Below are 19954 nucleotides of genomic sequence, written 5' to 3' on the forward strand. Positions count from 1 at the left end.
GTGGCATTCACAATATTTATCTGTTTTCTTGGGTATAGCGTCACACCGACACAATTTTGGTCATGTGGTGACTTTCCAACTTTTGATGATGGAGGAGGCATAGTGTGCCCCTTCGTGCATTATTAAAGGGAAAAGATAAGATGTCGTGCGCACGAGATGAGATGTCGTGCGAACAAGATAAGATGTCATGCGCCCGAGATAAGATGTTGTGCGCTCAATGAAAGATATCTTGCGCTCGAGATAATTTAATCTTAAAAAAATAAATGCATGAAGTAAACATACCACCGTAGTTTCGACTATCTTTGGATATCTTCAAGAGGTTTAAGGCCAAGTTAACGGCTTATTATTTCCACGGCTGTCTTGTTTATAACGTCCTGTGTTTAACGTCATTTTCTTTTGTTGACTTTTGACGCATACTTGAAATTTACGCTTAAATTTACTTCGTGTTTAAGGTACCATTATAAGATTTGCAATTCAGGTTCACTGTTGATCGGTGAGCTTACATCAGTTTCGATCATAGCTCTTGTTTTATTTATTATTATTTATTTATTATGTTTTCTGCATGAAACAGAGAATGCTCCGGGTATCTACTGTAACCTCAAAGCTCTAACGTGGAACGAAGCAGAGGAAGATTGTAAAAGCAATGGTGGGAGTCTGGTTCCGTTTGAGACAGGTGTAGGCAAATATCTTGACGGAATTCATCTGGAAGGAGATAATGAATTCTGGACAGCCGATTTCGCGTGGGAACCAAAGCAAAATGGATTAAGTAATGCCTTTTTGTCAAATTTCTGGTTATGATATACTAATATTTTACTTTTCTGATATAAAGTATTTTATTAACGTTATATTTACTGTAGATTACTTTAACTAACCAATATGTGTATGTCTGCCTTGTAAATGGTGTCTGGTGAAGAATCTGCAAGTTCAAAAAAAAGAATGAAAGTAATAAATATGTTTGTTTTGTTTGGGGATTAGCGTTGTTTTTAGTCATTATTATCAGTTTTGTAATGCAAGCAGTCATTATAACCAGTGTTCCTAGATTCTGTACAAGTGTTGACCTGTCCTCCGCAAGTAACAGTCAACTTCCCAACATGAATCAGAAGTCTGGTTCGATATGACTTCAGGGACACTGTTTTTATCAAATTATCCCAGAGAATATAGACCTCGCCCGGGGATTGAACTGATGACATGGTTATCCGTAGATTAGTGCTCTCACTATTGAGCGAAGCGAGTTGACTTGTCTGCAACAAGAGATGGTATCGATAAATAATAGTAATTTTCAATAATTATGATATTCATAATTTCAATGAATCTGTAGTGAATGTTGCATATGTCACGTGTACCGCAGCTGATGGGCATTCAGGCCAAAAGAAATATCGCTTAGATTAATGCACTGTGACAGTCAACAGAAGAAGACCAAGCAACACAGAAATATGTTGCACTGCCTAAATTTAATTTATTATAAAAAGATTTCACTGATTTTTTTTCTCTAACGTATACTTACGCACTTAAGACCGTTAAATAGCATATTATGATAATTAAAATATCGGATAGTACGCCTTGGTAGAAAACAATGCCGTCTTTGTCAGAGTGCATGACTATGGATCAGTGCAGAACTAGAAATTATATGTATGGCAAAACCTATACCTCTTCGACGTCTGGGAATACTGATACGGATACTGATTATATTCACATATAATACAGTTTATTAGAATGTTTTAATTTGTATGGTAATAATGAACTATAATTCAGAATTAACATTTTTGAATAGTTCTGCTTTGGGTCTTGTAGCTTAGTATGCTATATTAAAATGTAGTAAACATGTAAAGGGAAATATATGTACCTTTTATGTCATTTACCATGAGATTTAGCGAATGAGAAGTTGTGTGGATTCGGCTACTTAAACAGCACGTTGTTGGGCCCGCAAGAGCAGCTTTTCGGTGATTGCTACGAAAACAGAAATTACTTTTGCAAGAATACAACTAGTAAGAGTTATCTGTTCCACTTTACGTCTGTGGTTGCTAACCTTATGGCAGTGATTTCATCTACTTCATTTAGTTTTACTGTAAATGAATAAATATTGTTAAATGCCATTCAGGAACATAAAGTTTATGCTTCAATTATTTCATGTAAATATCAAATGTATGCAATTATCTATATTTTGTCTGAATTGAAGTGTAAATAAGAACCATATTTTATACAAAAGATAGCCGTCAAGATAATAGTAATAATAATGATTTCAATCTTTTTTACGGAGAACTTAATAAACTATTTCTTCATATCTGTACTATCAGCGTTTGAACTGGATGTCCATAACGGTACTATAGAAAATATTCACTGCAAAGAAGCCATTACGAGTAGGGATATGTTTGATTACAGAAGAAAAATAAAACCAGGGTATTACTGGACGAGTCAAATTCTGAACTGGAAAAAAGGTAAAATTGTCGTCACCTCCAACCATATGATGATATATAATACCATCTCATACCACAATTTTGTCCGTCCGTTCATTTTTCCTGAATTTTATTTTCATTTAAAAATGGTTAAGTTGCATAGATTGAAAATTCTCAAGTTTGATATGCAGTTTCTAATATATAAACTTTGAATATATCATTGACAAATGTGTGGATGTCTCTTGATTGAATTTTGTTACTTGTAACATGTTCAGATGTTGAGTTCTACTCAACCCGTTACTTAGAGGGCATGGAGTGTAGCATGCTTTTCCACATCTGCCGATGAAAAAGCGCTGTCAAACAGGGCCTAAACAAGTTTCATTTCTGTCGTGCTGGGTGGATTCTCCACATTTTCTGTTTTACTAATGCCAAGTTTGAAATGAAATATAGATCTAATTCTGTTAAAATAAATGTATAAGTCAAAGAAAAGAAAAAACACCATCTATTACTTTTTATGTATGAAAATGATAATTATGTCTTAAAAATGACAAAATTCATGTTTCCCATTTGAATAGAATGGAGGTACATGTCACACACATTTAACAATGAATGTATACGTATCGCTACATTTATGCTTTGTGTATGATATTTTAACCTAAGTATACTTGTAGGGAACGCAACTCATCTGCCTCCAACTCCGCGAGTTTTGTGTGGATCTTACACAAAGACAATTGGAAACTACTTTGTCAATTGCGAAAAAAACACAATTCTCATTATGCAAGAGTACAGGTTTGTAACATAAAAATGAAAAAAAAATCAAGTTTAATATATTGTACATTGGAATTGAGTAAGTGCAAATAGAAATCATCCGCATACATTTTAAATCTTCATTTTAAGGCATGAAAAAATACGTTAAGTTGCAGTGACTAAATAAGATAAATATACATGTGTATCTGTATTGTTTAATTTTGTACGGTAACTCAAAATGACCGACTCATTGCTTTTTATATTATGTTAAAACACTGTCAAAATTATGAATTGATATCACTAAAATACGAGCATTTTGCGGATCGCAGCTAATTGATGTTTCTGACTTGTTCTTTCCAACTGTTAAATCTTTACATATTTATGTTACCCTTATATCCTGTAAGGAATTTTGTTAGGTTTTTTTACAGATTCAGTCCTGTTGAGTCGTTTAATATTAATAATTGATGTGTAGACGCAGAATTATAACAAATAAAGCAGTCGTTTGAAAAAAGACACAGTTTTAATATAACACGTCGTACGCATCCTGGATTGAGTATAGAAATAAACTTAAGTCTTGAACTCGCATCACTTAAGCATGTCATGTATGCCATGATTTATTTTTCATTGCCATAGATCAATAAAGGTTGCTTAGAAAATACCATGACAAAAATAATTTTATCATGTTCAACTTAAGTTAAGTAATCTGATTAACTACTATTTACGCAGACGCTTATGCCTGAATGTTTATATTGAACATCACAACTCTTCTAATCTTCAGATCTGAAAGAGCGGAACGGACCAATCGGTCAAAGTTTTTTTAATTCTGAGTATCATAGTCTCATCAAGTTTATTGATATTATAGTACCATTCACCCGTATGATTTTTACGAATGATAAGCTCTACGTTTGTGATTTACAATGTATCAAACAAATAAAGATAATGGTCTTTTTACAGCCTAAACTTGTTTAAAATAACAGGAGTTTTTCAAGAAACGTATTTCATGATATATAACCATAATTATTGACAAATGATTTATTATTCCAGCTGTAGATGTAACGATTTGCCATGTATGAACATGTTTCGGCAAGAATTGGAATCCATGAATCATTCTAATTTTTCGTTTTTATTTGTAAAGCATGGCAATCTAGAACAACAACTGCACTGGGCAGTGTTACCAGTACTACGAGCATTAGCAGAACACCAACAACAAATCATCCCTTGACAGAGTCAGCCCCTGATAAAAAGGAGACAACTGTGGCAATAGAAACAGAGAAAGTGAAAGAGCAAGGAAATAATTTAGGTATATAATGTACCTTTCTTTAACTTTAGGATAAGATAATCGTTTAAACTTTTCACAGTCATTCCTCTATTGTTTCTAAGCTTATTTGTGAAGTATCTAAAAATAAAAGCAATATAAATCAGGGATAAATATTCAACAAGAAAAGCCATGGTCAAAGAACGCAGCACGAACAAACCGTAACCATACACTTGTTTATTTATAAATATGTTGTTTTATGTATCAATATGTTCATATACAGAAATGTGCATAGACAAAGTAAAGCATTACGCCAAAAATGACAAAATGAACAAATAAAGAAAACCTGGTAAAACTGGTGGAAATTGTGAACAGCAAAACACTACATGGGCATTTATACTGTTTAATTGTGCACACATACTCCCATCCTTGTTTCACAAACATGGCGGTGTAATTATAAATAAAGGTAACGAAAAGTATCGTAGTACAAACATGTGCTTGTGTAAATACAAAACCTGACGAATATACACACGTGCACTCGATGCCTTTAGAGAATACAAAAGATTAAGCAAAATGCTATGCAGGGACTGTCGAAACAATGCAGGAGACAAATATCAAAAACAACCAGCATTCAGCCTGCTTAAACACCTGCCTATCGTGGAGTTTTACCTGTTCCGTCAAACATGATCAAAAGTAAAAGGGCTTAACGCCAAGTATGCGTCGTAATAGGCGGGCCTTAACCTCTTCAATAAAAAGTTTATAATGATACCTAATTCAGATGCAGTTTTGCCATGGCCCAAAGTCTTAAAAATCTATTTTAATAACAAACCCGTAAAAATATTTTAATAACAAACCCGTAAAAATAAAACAATAATATTTATTGCCGCGGTAGTGTTTTAAATTACTGTTATAATGAAATACAACGAACGTTTTCATCCAGTTCATGATCATGATAGCCCTGTTGACCTAAGGTATTGGTTATATATTGATTACGTTCCTTGATGACAATATTATTAATTGTAAAATATATATCCCATAAGATGTTACAAGAGGTACATGATTATCTCAATAGGGAAAATTTTACAATACTTAGTCAAAGCCAGCCTAGAATATTAACGTGAATTAGTTCATTTCTTCAATATACATTTCTAAACAGGAATTTCTTTCAAATCTTTGTAACAACGGTTATTTTATTCTAAAATTTATGTAATAAATTCTGTAAAAAGATCCTTTGGAAGCAAAGAATGCAACCAAGAAGACTCGGTTTGATTGCGTCTGTTCATGAGAGGTAATGAAATGTGCAACACCTCTCACGCCCCCTAGCACCGGCTTAAGCGGAACTCTATTACACACATGTTGAATAGACTCCATGATCCCAAAGAACCAGAAAACATAATAACACTGAAAGCATGTACGGGGAGACATTTTTACAGCCGCCACACAGCACTTAAAGATTGCTCTTGTGATAGTTGATAAAATCTGTAAAAAGATCCTTTGGAAGCAAAGAATGCAACCAAGTAGAATAATAACAGACTCGGTTTGATTGAGTCTGTTCATGAAATAAACTATTTTTTCTTTTTGTTGATATGAAACAAATCGCCTACATTACTTCCCAGCAGTACATTATCTAAGAAATGTTAGATATTGCATGTTTGATCGTGTTGCCGTTTCTCTAGAGCCAATTATAAACACTGTTTGAGGATTAACCTCGCTGTACAAATTAATCTTGAAACGACATCCCTTAGAGGCACTGGTTTACTTTAAACATGCATAAGAAGAAGACACAAATTGGATAAAATCAGTAATAGCTGTTGTACACGAATGATGTAGTAAATTAGTCCATATACAGTTTATGTAAATTTCAATTCAGTTCAGACTGTAATACCTACATTTTATTTTCAGTAAAGGAAGTTCTGTACATTCGGAACAAATATTGTTCTACAATTTAGAATTTTATTTCAAAATACCCTGTATCTGAATGACTATGTAAAACAAATTAAAACATCTAGTGATTGTTTTGTACGTTGAGTGTTGTACGTACGATGATTACTGCACCGAGACCACAGATTAATACTAAAACAAAAGACTTGTATAACTAAATATGACATCGTTCTTCATTTAGTTAATATATATATATAGTTTTATTCAGAAAAGATTATCCTACATACTATGCATTATTATAGATTCAATTAGGCTAAGAACAGTTACTGATTTAAAAATAGTGCAATATAAATTGACTTATTATGTATATTTCTGTTATATTTCTTATACATATAGACTAAAATGTCACTCCTGATTTGTGAGTCACGAAAACATAAATATTTGGGTATGTATGGAAATTTTGAACCAGTACGAATATAAAACAGCATCGAAACTAATATTATTGGTTCAGTGGACCTATAGTGGAGTGTGCACGCTCGTTTGTACTGCTAGGCGCTTTGTCGTGAATGGTCTGATATGTTGTGGTGGTGATTAGTTCATACAAATTATCTCTACTTATATATATTATATATATATATATATATATATTAAACATCTTTATACAAAAGGGTAAGGTAACAGATATTAATACATGGAGGTATAATCTATAAACAGTTTCACAGTTTATTTACAACAACAAAACACAATCATGGTGGGAAGCAATGACGCAGTGTCTAAGTAGTGGTGGAGCTCCAGTATCATATATTGAAGGTATTGATAAAGATATGTCTGACGTCGATCTGGATGCAAACACAGATATATGGACAGCTAAATATGCTAGTGACGTTAAAAAGTCAGGTAAGGCATGGGTAGAAGTACTGCTCAATAGAGAAGATTTTAGGTCATTGAGAGTGATATCGTTTATAATTTTCCAAAGGCTAACAGTAAATACATGAGGCTCAAAATTAAGAATACGATTCCTTATTAATATCACCATATTGAGTACAGGACAATTCAACTCAGCAACATTTTATCATCAGAAATTCTTAGATAGGAACTTGTACTCACGTAATTAAAGACTCTATCAGTATAAAAACAACACTTGAAATATAAGTGCATGTTCTTGTGTGCTCAGAAACGACAATGAATATGAATTTCGGGATAGGAAGTGTTTTATAAGCCATTAGTGGTGGAGGGTAGTATCTCTTTATAAAGACATGAAAACTACTGTCATTTCTTACAGACGATGTATAAATCTTTCGAAAGGATTTAGATGTTACACAGTAATAAAGATGATCTAAATATAATCGGGCCGGTGGTCTAGTGGAAACACGCTTGACTATCACTCCAGAGGTCCGAGGTTCGAATCCCGGTCCAGGCACTGGACATTTCTGAGATGCTTTTGAGTGTCTCCCACCTAACTAAGAGGCCTGTACTGGCACTTCCCAGTGTGTATCGGTGCTATACACCGGGCACGTTAAAGAACCTGACCGTCTATTCGCAAAGAGCTAGGCTAAGTTAGCCGGACAGGCCTGTATCTAAAACGATTTCCTTCTATCTGTTCTGGGGGCTTTATCTCACTCTATCACTCTGGTCAGATCGCGGTGTCTGTACTAGTAGTGGATGAATTTCGCGTCCTGTGTGGCTGCGTTTGCTATATTTAAGCGCCTTCGAACGTGTTTATCATGGAAAGGGCGCTATATAAATCTGGTATAATAATGATAATAATAAACACAAACTGTGTGTTCTTTTCTTAAATATGTAGTAGTAAAATACTAATTTTAAAACTCTAAAATGATGTTTCAGAGGAGTCGGACAGATTATACCAACGTATATGCGGCTTCACCTACCTGGATAGTGTAAATGTGAAACTTGACTCCTGGGAAGTGCTATATGGAGACTGTCTCATAAGGAGGAATTACTTTTATAAAAATGGACCAGGTAAGATCTGTTTAACAAAATTATCAACATATTACATTATACGTATACGCATAAATAGTTTAAAGTGCAACTGGTATAACTTGCGTTATCACTAATGGAGAGGCGATGTGCGTCTTTTTATGTGAAAAATATTTTTGTGTTAAATGTTATCCCAGTGTTCTTATTTTAATTTCGTTAGAGGCAAAAATTTCAATATAGTGTACAAAATCCCAAAAATTACCAACAATATATGCAATTGTTCGAAACGTAACCATTAATGTTTTAAGTAAAAAAAAATTCTAAAGTATTGCGGCGGAGAAGGTTTCATTATTTTCAGTTACGGAAACAATAGGGTTATTACTTGCAATGTTGTATCCGGCTTAAGTGGATTTTGCCACGACTGGAGAGGCCGAACGTGATCTAGCTTGGCAAAATCTACGGAGCCAAATACATCGCTGCTTATCAGATAATGGTCCTTTGGTTATATAACTACACCCATTTGTAGTATTATCTTAGGAAAAATTGATTATCATTTTAGGCAAATAAGACTAACAGGACTCTTTGATTCATTGAACGTTGAAACGCTATCATTACTTTATTTCTGTCATCAAAGATGACGTCACGACTAATGCAAGTAACGAAGCTCTGTATTTCAGGCAGAAAATTCGTATACATGCAGCAATGACTTTATTCGAAAGTCTGGTCTTTAAATGAAGCAAATTAGTTTTATTATTAAAGTACAGTTGACTTCAAATTTCTTTCCCCTAATCGAAATCCCGCTTGAGAGGTAGATTTATTCCCAGTTGGCTCACAACAGGTCGGTAGTTCAAACAAGGTGGCCGTCCGGGCACCAAAATATATACATTCCAGAGAATAATAACAGAATACTCTACTTGACACGATATATGTGCCTCAGACGCTTTCTTTACATTATATTTATATCAAATGCAAATTTTACTTTTGGTACAATACCATTTATAATACAAAATAATTGTTATTTTTGCAGCAGGCAAGTTGGAAATTCTTAAAGATACATTCTACGGTGCAGATTTAAGCAAGTCATTCCGTCGATCAGAATTACTCAATGCTACGCAGGAAATGATACCAGGGTTTTATTGGACTGGAGCAACGGCAAATATCTTACCAAGAGATCTGAAATGTACAGTAATAATAATAGAATTCAGGGTGAAAGTGTGTCTTATTACTAATTATTCTATATCTATTTTATCTATCCAGTCGTGAACGTTCATTTGCAGCACGTGACCGTACACTTTATTACCTTATTAGACACACGTGCGTTCAAGAACACTGTATTTTTCCGTATTTGGACGGTTCAAAAAGTCCCATGTTAAACATATGATAAAGCCCGAAACGCACGAAATTGTTTCGAATGTAAATCGGGTGAAGCAGGCGTTCTATGTACAGAGTTAGATTACGCGTCTTTAAATGAGGAAGGCAGAATTACAATATTCAGTGAATAATTTTTAATTTAAACTAAAATAAAATAGATATAGAATAAAAGGTTATTTAACATTGAACTGTACAATACGAGATAAATTTGGACTCGTACCCAGCTGGGAAAACCATATTAGTCTCGCCTAATGTTTCTCAGCTGGGTACTCGTCCAAATATATCTCCGTATTGTACAGAACAATGTTAAATAACCTAATACTATTTTACTGCTTAGGATGATTCATTGAATAATATGCTTGGTTTTCTCTTTTTTAGATTAGTATATTTGTAGGGTAGGTACTTTACAGAATTATTAAAACACCTAGTTGTTTGAATTAACATAAGTTTTACTTACGAAATATTTGTCTGGCAGCTTGTCCCTTTAAGTGATAACGTTGTGTAAAGTGTTGATACATATTAAAGCCAATTTTGTCAAGCATTGATAAATATATCCACACTTTGTTTTCTTTATAAAGCAGGAGAAAATTTACCGACAAATACAACGTACCTCTGTGGCGTATATGGAATTAACACGGGACATTACTATGCCTTTTGCAGCACACATCATACTTCCTTGTGTTACTACGGTAAGGATTGAATTAAAGTCACTTGCGAAGGCGCGAGCCAGGTAAAAGCCATTTTGCTTATTATACATCAGATAATTTATAATATCGATGTAAAATATGTAGGTTTAAGCTATGCTTTATTTGTCCCATCCCTATACATTTTTTATACGAATTGTATACTAGTATCTTAATTTAAAGTTGTGATCAGTTGACAGATGTTATTGATACCAGGATTTTATTTGACCGGGGCAACGGCAAATATATGCCCATTAATATAAAAATTTATTAACATTGGATTGATTATGAAATATGAAAACATCACTAGATTTTATGTTTAATACTAATACTAACAAAAACACAAACTGGTTCTAAATGATGCGGTCAAGTAATTATAGGTTTTTAAAACATTAGATAGTCATCACTGTTTACAGATACACCATGTGCATCATCATTCTTAGTACGATAAATGTATATTGATAACGAGTTCAAGCACAACCACATAGCATGAATTGTGAAAAGTTAGATGAGACGTATCTCATATATTGTAAATGACAAAACTATAAATGAGCCGCGCCATGAGAAAACCAACATAGTGGGTTTGCGACTAGCATGGATCCAGACCAGCCTGCGCATTTGCGCAGTCTGGTCAGGATCCATACTGTTCGCTAACGGTTTCTCTAATTGCAATAGGCTTTGAAAGCGAACAGCATGGATCCTGATCAGACTACGCGGATGCGCAGGCTGGTCTCTTGATTTTCTCAAGGCGCGGCTCAAATGCGTATAAAAAGTTAGAAATAAGTGGATTGCCGTATGTTTTGAAACAAGTGCAAACGGAAGAAGGAGTCATTCCACACGTGCAATAGTTGAGCGTGAAATCGTCAACGTAATCCCCATAGGGGAACGAATGTATGAAAGCGTAAATATCAACAAAATCTGTTAACTGACTATACGCGTAAATTCAATTCAAGCTGACAGATTGTATGTAAATATATTTTGCAATATTTTTTCGGCGATAATTTATCTTTTTATATAAAATGTCATGATATTTCACTATTACCAAACTATAACGGTTAATAAAATAATTGCAATAACTGGATCGATATATCTTTGGAAACCAGTAAAAACTTAAGAATGAGTCATTTTACACGTGCAGATATTGAATGATAGCAAAGTATCGTGTTCACTTCAAGGTAAACAAATTTGGAAGAGAACGAAAGTATATAATGTGTAATTTGAGGACATGTTTTTGCAATATTTCGGCGTTATATCATTTTTTAAAAAAAAGAAATAAAACTGCGTTAGTTCATGATACATCCGTAACGTTTAAACAAAAAGGCGTATCACGACCATTTTCTTAGAGAGATTACTTTACATCGAGAAAAGGAATAATTTCTACAGTAATGATAAAATACGAAGCAAATAGGTTTTCTTTTGACGTGATGCCTAAAATGAGCCTGTTTACATGAATGTCCGGTGTGAAGCGCACAATCAATCGTGTGGAAGGAAAGAAAAACGGACAAAAAAGTTTTATACCATCCCATTTGGAGTTAGAAATTACTGACTGTAACAAATATTTCGTAAACATCTAGGTTTGATATAAATAATTAACTAGAAAACTTTTTAGCTCACGTGCGTTTTAATTGTTCCTGTATTTATCTGTCTTTCATATTTATAATAAAAGTTGTACTTGTTTTTATCAGGAGGCATTATTTTTGGTGCGGCTGAAGAAAAATCACCAGGTATATATATATTTAATATCAAGCGACTGAATAAGTTTAATATAGCAGATTTCATGCTTAGATACTACTGTGAAATCATTTTTATTCGCGTAGGATGAATTTTCGCGTATTTCGCGATATGACCGATGCGCGAATTTAAGACCGCGCTAATATTACTTTTTGATACAAACCATTGGAATACTTATAAAAAATTAAGAAACAAAGTAAACAATTTAAAAAAACATGCCAGAGAAAAAATTTATGTTAATTTGGAGGACAGCCTTGTCGATTTGAATACAAACAATCAAAAACAATATTGGAAGCTTCTGCGTAGTTTTCTTAAAACTAAAAAATTTTCAGAAGTTATCCCCCCTTTGAAAACTTGTAATTCTGACGGCACAGAAACGTACCACTTCTCTGACTCTGAAAAAGCTAATTGTCTAAATGAATACTTTGCATCAATATCACACCTTGATGACGTTGATGAAGTGCCATTGCATATGCCCGACTATACAGATGCTAGTTTATCTACTATAGAAATACAAGAATCAGAAATTCAGGACATAATTAAAATCTTAGATATTAATAAAGCGGTCGGTGAAGACCTAATTAGTCATAAAGTATTGAAAAATATTTGCAAAACAATTTGCAAACCTCTTTGTACATTATTCAATAGGTCTTTGTCAGAATGTGTTTTTCCTGAAATTTGGAAATCAGCAATTGTAATGCCACTTTTTAAGAAAGGAGATAATAAATTGACTTCTAATTATCGTCCTATTTCACTTTTAAGTTGTCTAGGAAAACTTATGGAAAGAATTCTACACAAACACATGTATAACCATTTGGTAGTTAATCAACTTATTTATTCTAAACAATCCGGCTTTTTGAAAGGACATTCTACGGTTTATCAATTATTAGATATGTACCATCAAATTGTTCAATCTCTAGATACCAAAACTTATACTTGTATTGTATTTTGTGACATCTCTAAGGCCTTTGATCGAGTTTGGCACAAAGGTCTCCTTTATAAACTACAACTAAATGGTATCAAAGGAAATTTGTTAAAATGGACCAAGAGTTATCTTGAAAACAGAAACCAGAAAGTTTTTTTTTGGCTCTTCTTTATCTGAACCTCTCAGCGTCAATGCTGGGGTGCCCCAAGGCTCAGTCCTTGGGCCACTTTTCTTTTTAGTATATGTTAATGACATCATTGAGAATTTGTTATGTATTGCACGTCTTTTTGCGGATGACACTTCTTTAGCATGTACTACATCTTCTTTGACTGATCTTGAAGGAATTGTTAACCATGATCTTGCCATGATAAATGCATGGTCTAAAAAATGGCTTGTAGATTTTAATCCGAATAAAACAGAAGCAATGTTTTTTTCTTTACAACAAAATATCAGCAAACCATTTTTGACATTTGATAACGTACCTGTTAGATTTGTTGAACGACATAAACACTTAGGTTTAACACTAAGTTCAAATGGAAAATGGCATGACCACATTGACCAAATAACTACATCAGCTTCAAAATTGTTAGGTATGATGAGAAAATTAAAGTATACTCTTAATAGACAGACTCTTTATCAAATATATATATCTTTCTTAAGACCTGTTTTAGAATATGCTTCTGTAGTGTGGGACGGCCGTACTCAGTACGAAAAAGAAACACTAGAAAAAATTCAACATGAAGCAGCCCGTATTGTAACTGGACTTACCCGGTCTGTCTCAATTCAAAATTTATATCAGGAAATTAACTGGCTCTCACTATCTGACAGACGATTATATCAAAAACTTTTAATCACATTTAGAATTCGCAACGGTGATGCGCCCGAGTATTTGAATAATATTTTTCCAAACATTGTCAACAATTCTACACATTACAACTTAAGAAACGCTGAAAATTTTATAATCCTCAGTCGAAGAACTCAGATATTTTCTAATTCCTTTGTGCCTTCTGCTATTGATATCTGGAACAATTTGAGTCCTGAAATAAGAGCCACAAACACCTTATCAAGTTTCAAAAGATTGTTAAAAAATACCGTTTTTCCAACTACAGAAACTCCAAAATGGTATCTTGTAGGAGAAAGAAAATTTTCTATAATTCATGCAAGGCTTAGAAACGCGTGCAGTAATTTGAATTTTCATTTATTTTGCAACCATCTGTCTCAGGACTCAATCTGTTCTTGTGGAGAAGATATTGAAGACGTTAAACATTTTCTTTTCACTTGTACGAAATATACAAATCAAAGGATTAAACTTTTCCACGATCTAAGGCAATTTCATCCTTTAAATACCCAACTTCTTTTAGTTGGTAATTCCGAATTGTCATTTGAAGACAACTGCAAAATATTCTGCTCAGTCCAACATTACATAAAATCAACCAAACGCTTTTGAGACTCACCATATTTAGCAGGCAATATTATTCAATTTATTCATATATAATTATATAAGTTTATTATTGACAAGACCCCAGTTGTTACTTTTTTATGTTCTTTTTCCCCAAATGTAGTACATGTTAATGCAATTGAATTGCATCTTCTTTTTTTGTACTCTTACATCTTTTTGTACACTGACTAGTCACAAATATGTTTGTCTATATAAGTCACATGTACTCGTTTCTCCTTTTTAAAGTTTTTTTTCCCTAATATAGTACATGTTAATGCAAATTAATTGCATCATTTTTACTCTTACATCTATCTATACATTGTCACTAGTCACAAATGTGATTGCTTTTATAAGTACACACATGTACTTGTACCTCATACTTATTTCAACTCTTTTTTTCATTCCATTTTTTTTTGTAGCTATTATATTGTAAATTTATTATTTACCACACATGTACCTGATTAGTTGTCATTGTTGTAAATTAAATATGTAAATATTTGCATTAGGGAAGACCCGTTACTAATGTTGCGAGAACTTGTGGGTCGACCCTTTTGCCTATTATATGTACAATTGACGTAGTTATCTGTTTATATATGTATATATTGGCAATAAAATATGTTTAAACTAATTACTTTTTGATTATATTTCCCCTTTCTAAAATTGAAAATGCGCGAATTTAAGCCCGCGCGGAACAGTCATTTTTCACGTTTGCGCGAAATTTCATGCCAACGAATTTTAATGATCTCACAGTAATTTGATTATCAACATGTCTAAAAATAAAATAACACTTGAAGAATTAGAAGTAAGAACCCACACACAATTGTGCAGAAGGAAAGACGGAGAAAAAAACTAGTATTCCACTCAGTCACTTTTCCCTGCACACACGTTATTTAGAACATGTAGGAGTTACAAATTACCGACTGTAACAAATATTCGGTATACAGATATAAATAATGATATAAACATATTTACTTATTCAACTTCTGTGCGTTTTTAAGATTCTGGTATTTATATTTATTATTATAAGTAGAAATTATACAAGTACACTTCTTTTTATCAGGGAGCAGTGTCAGCAGTTTGGCTAAAGAAGAGGCACCAGGTGATCATAGAATATATTTAGTTTAAACAATATTTTATTAATTTTTTTTAAGCAACATACAGATAACATGTACAACAATTTTTTTCATGTCAAATACATGGATCGGAAAACAAGCTGATAGCTTATGTAAATTCCTTTCCAAAAGAATATATTTAATATCAAGTGGCGGAAAAGTTTATATGTCATTGTGTGACAGACTTAAACTTTATCTTCAGATACTAATAAAATTAATTATATGTCTCACAATAATATTACACTTAATGATTCTGGCATATATTCTTCTTAATTATTTGCAATAATGCGTTTGAGTTCAGTCTAACAAGGATGAGAAAATCGAACAAAAACACACTGACATGAGGCCTAGAAATGCCATACGATTGATCTACTTAGCTGCTGGGCCGGTATAAACCTTTTCTCTCTAAATTTAAATCAATTTTTTCACTATGAAAATGGCAAAATGTTTTAATCTACTAAGTAACTAACCAGATGTGGTTTAAATGCAAACTTATCTTCAAAATTGTTATCTGTTGGCCGATGATAAATTCAAATTAAAACATAACTTTGTAATTATATTTTACCCTTCAGGTCTCGGGTTGATTGTAGGAATACCTGTTGGAACATGTCTGTGGATTGTTCGTCTAATGCTTTTATAAGGTATCCATTTCTGTTTATAAGACATTCGCCACTTAATATGCAAGAGTAGCATTTCCTCATTTATATCGCATTAATTTTATAGCAAACATACTCATTCTAAAGAAGTAGCTCTGTAGTAGCGTTGTAGTACTGCAAGTAACAACATTTTGTTTTAGCTCACCTGAACGAGTTTCAGGATAAGCTATATGTATGTGGTGGAAGAATTCTTTGATGATCCAGCATGTGTTATCAAAGATATTAGCTCCAAAAATAATCTGATTAAAAATAATTTCATTTCTTAAACTTCCTCGCAACCTCCATGCATGAATAGATCTTCCATACTTTCCGGAAGGTTTTTTAAATACTGTAAAAATGTATTCATAACAACAATTTCTAACGCTATTGATGGTTTTGTATCGATAACTAAAGAGCGCTTAGGTACAGGAACCACACACTTGCTAGGCTGGTTGATCGCGACTGGCAGATTATCCGTATCAATTTTAAGGTTTTTGCCCAAAGTTCAAGGTCACGGTGACCTTGTGCTGGAAATTGTGCTTATCTCAGGAACCTCATTTGTCTTAGCCAGACTGATCGTGACCGGCAGATGACCCCTATGTATTTTGAGATTTGTTGCTAAAAGGTCAAGGTGACAGTGATCTTGAGCTGAAATTCGGTTCCCGGCCGATAACTCAAGAACGTTCATCTTAGATGTCATAGGCAGGTTTGTCGTGACCGGCAGATGAACTCTATTGAATTTAAGGTCGCTAGGTCAAACGGCAAGGTTTTTGTGATGTTGAGTTGCAAATCTGTTTCTGGTTGATAAATGTAAATCGGTTTCTGGTTGATAAATGAAGAATATTTTAGCACATGAACCTCAAACTTGGTAGACAGGTTCCCCTATCAATTTCGAGGTCAGTAACTCAGAGGTTAAAATCGTGCTCACCTTTACCTAACACATGTTTAGGTACTTCATTTTTCATTCGTTATTCATATGGCGGCATTCAAAGTATACATGTCTGTATCATTTGAAAGAATGTGTTTTTTATCTCTTGCAAATAAGGAGGTGCGTTCTTCGAGTTGCTTTTAAATAAATTATTTGCAAAAGTTTTACGTTGCAAAACTAGAAGGAAAAGGCAAATAAAAAGTACACCTATGCCCTTTTTGACAACTCAAAAGCAAATTACCGTATTTCAAAAACAATACGTTTAAAAAAAAGTTAATTTTTGAACTTTGAAAGTTAGTGCGATGGTCAAAGAACCCGTGTGTTCAAGATAACACCCATTGATGTTCAGACACATATTTGTTTTCTACTCAATTGAACTAACTGGGCTTTAGTGTCAAAACCTGCTTCGGGGGCACATATATGTATGTTGGTTACAGTAACAGTTCTTGTTTCCTGTTTATTGCCTTTTTTTGAATATTCATTTTATTGTAAATTAAGTCAATTTGGATACATTGGGAAAATTGGAGTAAATGGGTTATCTTAAATAAAGAATCGAACTACAATGTAAAAATTTATATTTGTTAATATTTCATTAGCGGCATTAACGTGTACTACATACAATTTTGACAGGTGTGTCTTTATGATATTAGAATCCATTATGAACTTTTGTTATCTGAGTTCATATGAAGAACTTAAGGTTAAGTCATAGAAAAACTATATATCACACTAGATTTGTTCTACCTACCTGATTTACATGAGGCCCGGTTTGATTGTTTGTCTGAACGAAATCAATGGCAATTGCGAGACTGGGTCAGCTTGGCATAAAAGCCTATCACTGGTTCATATAATGATATAAAGCGTTAACAATTAGAAATACCATTTTTGAATGGCCAAGAGAGTGGCTCGGTTTTTTTTCTGGCCTTCTTGTTCAATCATTTGCTGTATACTTTCATATCAATTTTCTGTAGCAAAATGTTCTATTTTCAGATGTGAACTTGACAAACAATCTGGTGAATATAGTAAGACGATGAATTTGTGTTATATACATCATTTTATCGTACATTTTGGGTCGTGGGAGTGACATAAAGTCACGACATATTTTTGTTTTGTGGAAGACCATGCACGGGTAAAATGTATATAGTTTGATTAAAACTATTAAAAGATATGACACAAAAATAAAATGTGTTTGTTTTACATATACAATAGACATGTCATTCATGAACTTCCATGGAAAGTCTTCGCCACTTGTGAAAAACAGTGCATCTGATATTCAGTCCGTAAATATATTCTCAGACAAATATCCATCACTATAAGGATTAAGAATATGAAACTTGAATTTATTCTTGTCATAGTTAACGTATGTCTATGTCGAGACTCATATTTTCCATGTAGTTATTGCTGACAACTAATCTGTAAAGCAAACAATACCATCAATGAAAGTGTTCAGAAATCAACCAGGTGTTATTTTAAGCAGTTTCCAAGGCAGTCGCCACATACTTGTTTGAAATAGATTCAGTACTTGAATCCAAATAATAAGAATTACTATAGCCTAACCTAATTGCACTAACATTAGTCCAACAGTGTTACAGAACAATGATATCTGCCTTCAAATAAATTACTAAAATTCCCAGATATGTACTGTGATAGACGGTTATTCACCACAAATTTACAAAATTGTCGTTAAATTGTAACATTTTTTTTCTCAAAAATCTGTAATGTTTGCAGTACAACGAGAGTAATATTATTCCAAACTTGTCATTTATAAAATGGAGATGATTGGAAATTTATTATTTCAAAATGCACCAGTAAGTTAATAGTTCAATTTACAACTTAACTAATATAACTAACTTCATAGAAAACTCGTCTGAAACGTGCTGTTAATGCCCGTTTTTTATATTATTCAAATGTTGTGTCAGGGCTGAAATACTTATTCCTGTGCAAATGTTTACATACAGGGGAATGTACGTCTTGTTTTGTTGTTGTTATAGTATAAGCTCGAGGAGAACACTTGTTCTCTAATTTTGTTTATGGCATTCTTTCTTACGTAATGTGTTCATCTTTGTTTCACTGCTGGAAGTTAGCAATTACATTCTAACAACATGTTAGTGATGGTTAGAAATCCGTACCTGTATGAACTGAAATACTTACAAAAAATCGAGAATAACAACACATTTTAATATTCGTCATGTTGATTTTAATCTTCAGTAAAAGACCTAAATGGAGGTACATCAAGAAAGTACCCAAATCTTGTATTTGAGGTCAAACTTAATTAAATTTACATAATATTTATTACGAGAGTTTTTTAACGTATATTTGAACAGTCTCTGAGAGGCTAAACATAGTATGTGTTAGTTGTTCTGCTGCCAATGAAAAATTTACAATTATCGTGAGAAATTAATCAGAGCCTTGCATTCAGTGTTTTTGGTGTCATAAGTATCAGTCTATAATCCAAATGTTGCTGGGACCCCAATATTTAATATGGGATCAATATGCACAAATACATGTATCGCCTTCGTAGTAGCTAGTTGTAAAATATTATGCATATACAATGTATTTCACCGCGTCATAATGAAATAAATAATTGCGTTTACTTACATTGTAAAAACAAGAACTAAAGGGTTTACGAGAAAGATTTCTTATAAAAGAAAAAAGCTTGCTAAATATGTAAGTCCAATAGAGAATAGAACATGATAATAAGGGCTTACACAAACTTTGCCGGTAACATTTTACCACTGGTTTAAAACATATGTACGGTAAATAAACATTATACTGTACTTGCAACGTTTAGTCTAAATACGGTCTTCCGTTGTCATATAAATCGGGTATAATAATAATAACAATAATAATGTGAGCCGTGCCATGAGAAAACCAACATAAAGGGTTTGCGACCAGCATGGATCCAGACCAGCCTGCGTAT

General features: G+C 33.2%; 1 protein-coding gene across 1 annotated transcript; it reads left to right on the forward strand.

The window, feature by feature from the left end:
• The first annotated feature begins 572 nt into the window (after positions 1 to 572).
• LOC123547988 (uncharacterized) lies at positions 573 to 18212 on the forward strand. Its single transcript, XM_053551404.1, has 13 exons — positions 573 to 766; positions 1866 to 1985; positions 2295 to 2435; positions 3065 to 3182; positions 4276 to 4440; positions 6991 to 7173; positions 8122 to 8256; positions 9242 to 9394; positions 10164 to 10274; positions 11954 to 11992; positions 15423 to 15461; positions 16047 to 16115; positions 18025 to 18212. The coding sequence occupies exons 6-12, from the start codon at positions 7038 to 7040 to the stop codon at positions 16112 to 16114; spliced, it is 681 nt and encodes a 226-aa protein (XP_053407379.1). The 5' UTR covers positions 573 to 766; positions 1866 to 1985; positions 2295 to 2435; positions 3065 to 3182; positions 4276 to 4440; positions 6991 to 7037; the 3' UTR covers position 16115; positions 18025 to 18212.
• Positions 18213 to 19954: the final 1742 nt, after the last annotated feature.

Source organism: Mercenaria mercenaria, chromosome 9 (assembly GCF_021730395.1).
Source record: "Mercenaria mercenaria strain notata chromosome 9, MADL_Memer_1, whole genome shotgun sequence".
Classification (NCBI taxonomy): Eukaryota; Metazoa; Mollusca; class Bivalvia; order Venerida; family Veneridae; genus Mercenaria; species Mercenaria mercenaria.

What these genes read in the sequence shown, in the direction of transcription:
- LOC123547988 (XM_053551404.1), top strand. Translation starts at nt 7,038, where the DNA reads ATGACGCAGTGTCTAAGTAGTGGTGGAGCTCCAGTATCATATATTGAA. An exon ending in CTTACCAAGAGATCTGAAAT is followed by an intron (nt 9,395 to 10,163) that starts GTACAGTAATAA and finishes TTCTTTATAAAG; the next exon opens with CAGGAGAAAATTTACCGACA. An exon ending in TACTTCCTTGTGTTACTACG is followed by an intron (nt 10,275 to 11,953) that starts GTAAGGATTGAA and finishes TGTTTTTATCAG; the next exon opens with GAGGCATTATTTTTGGTGCG.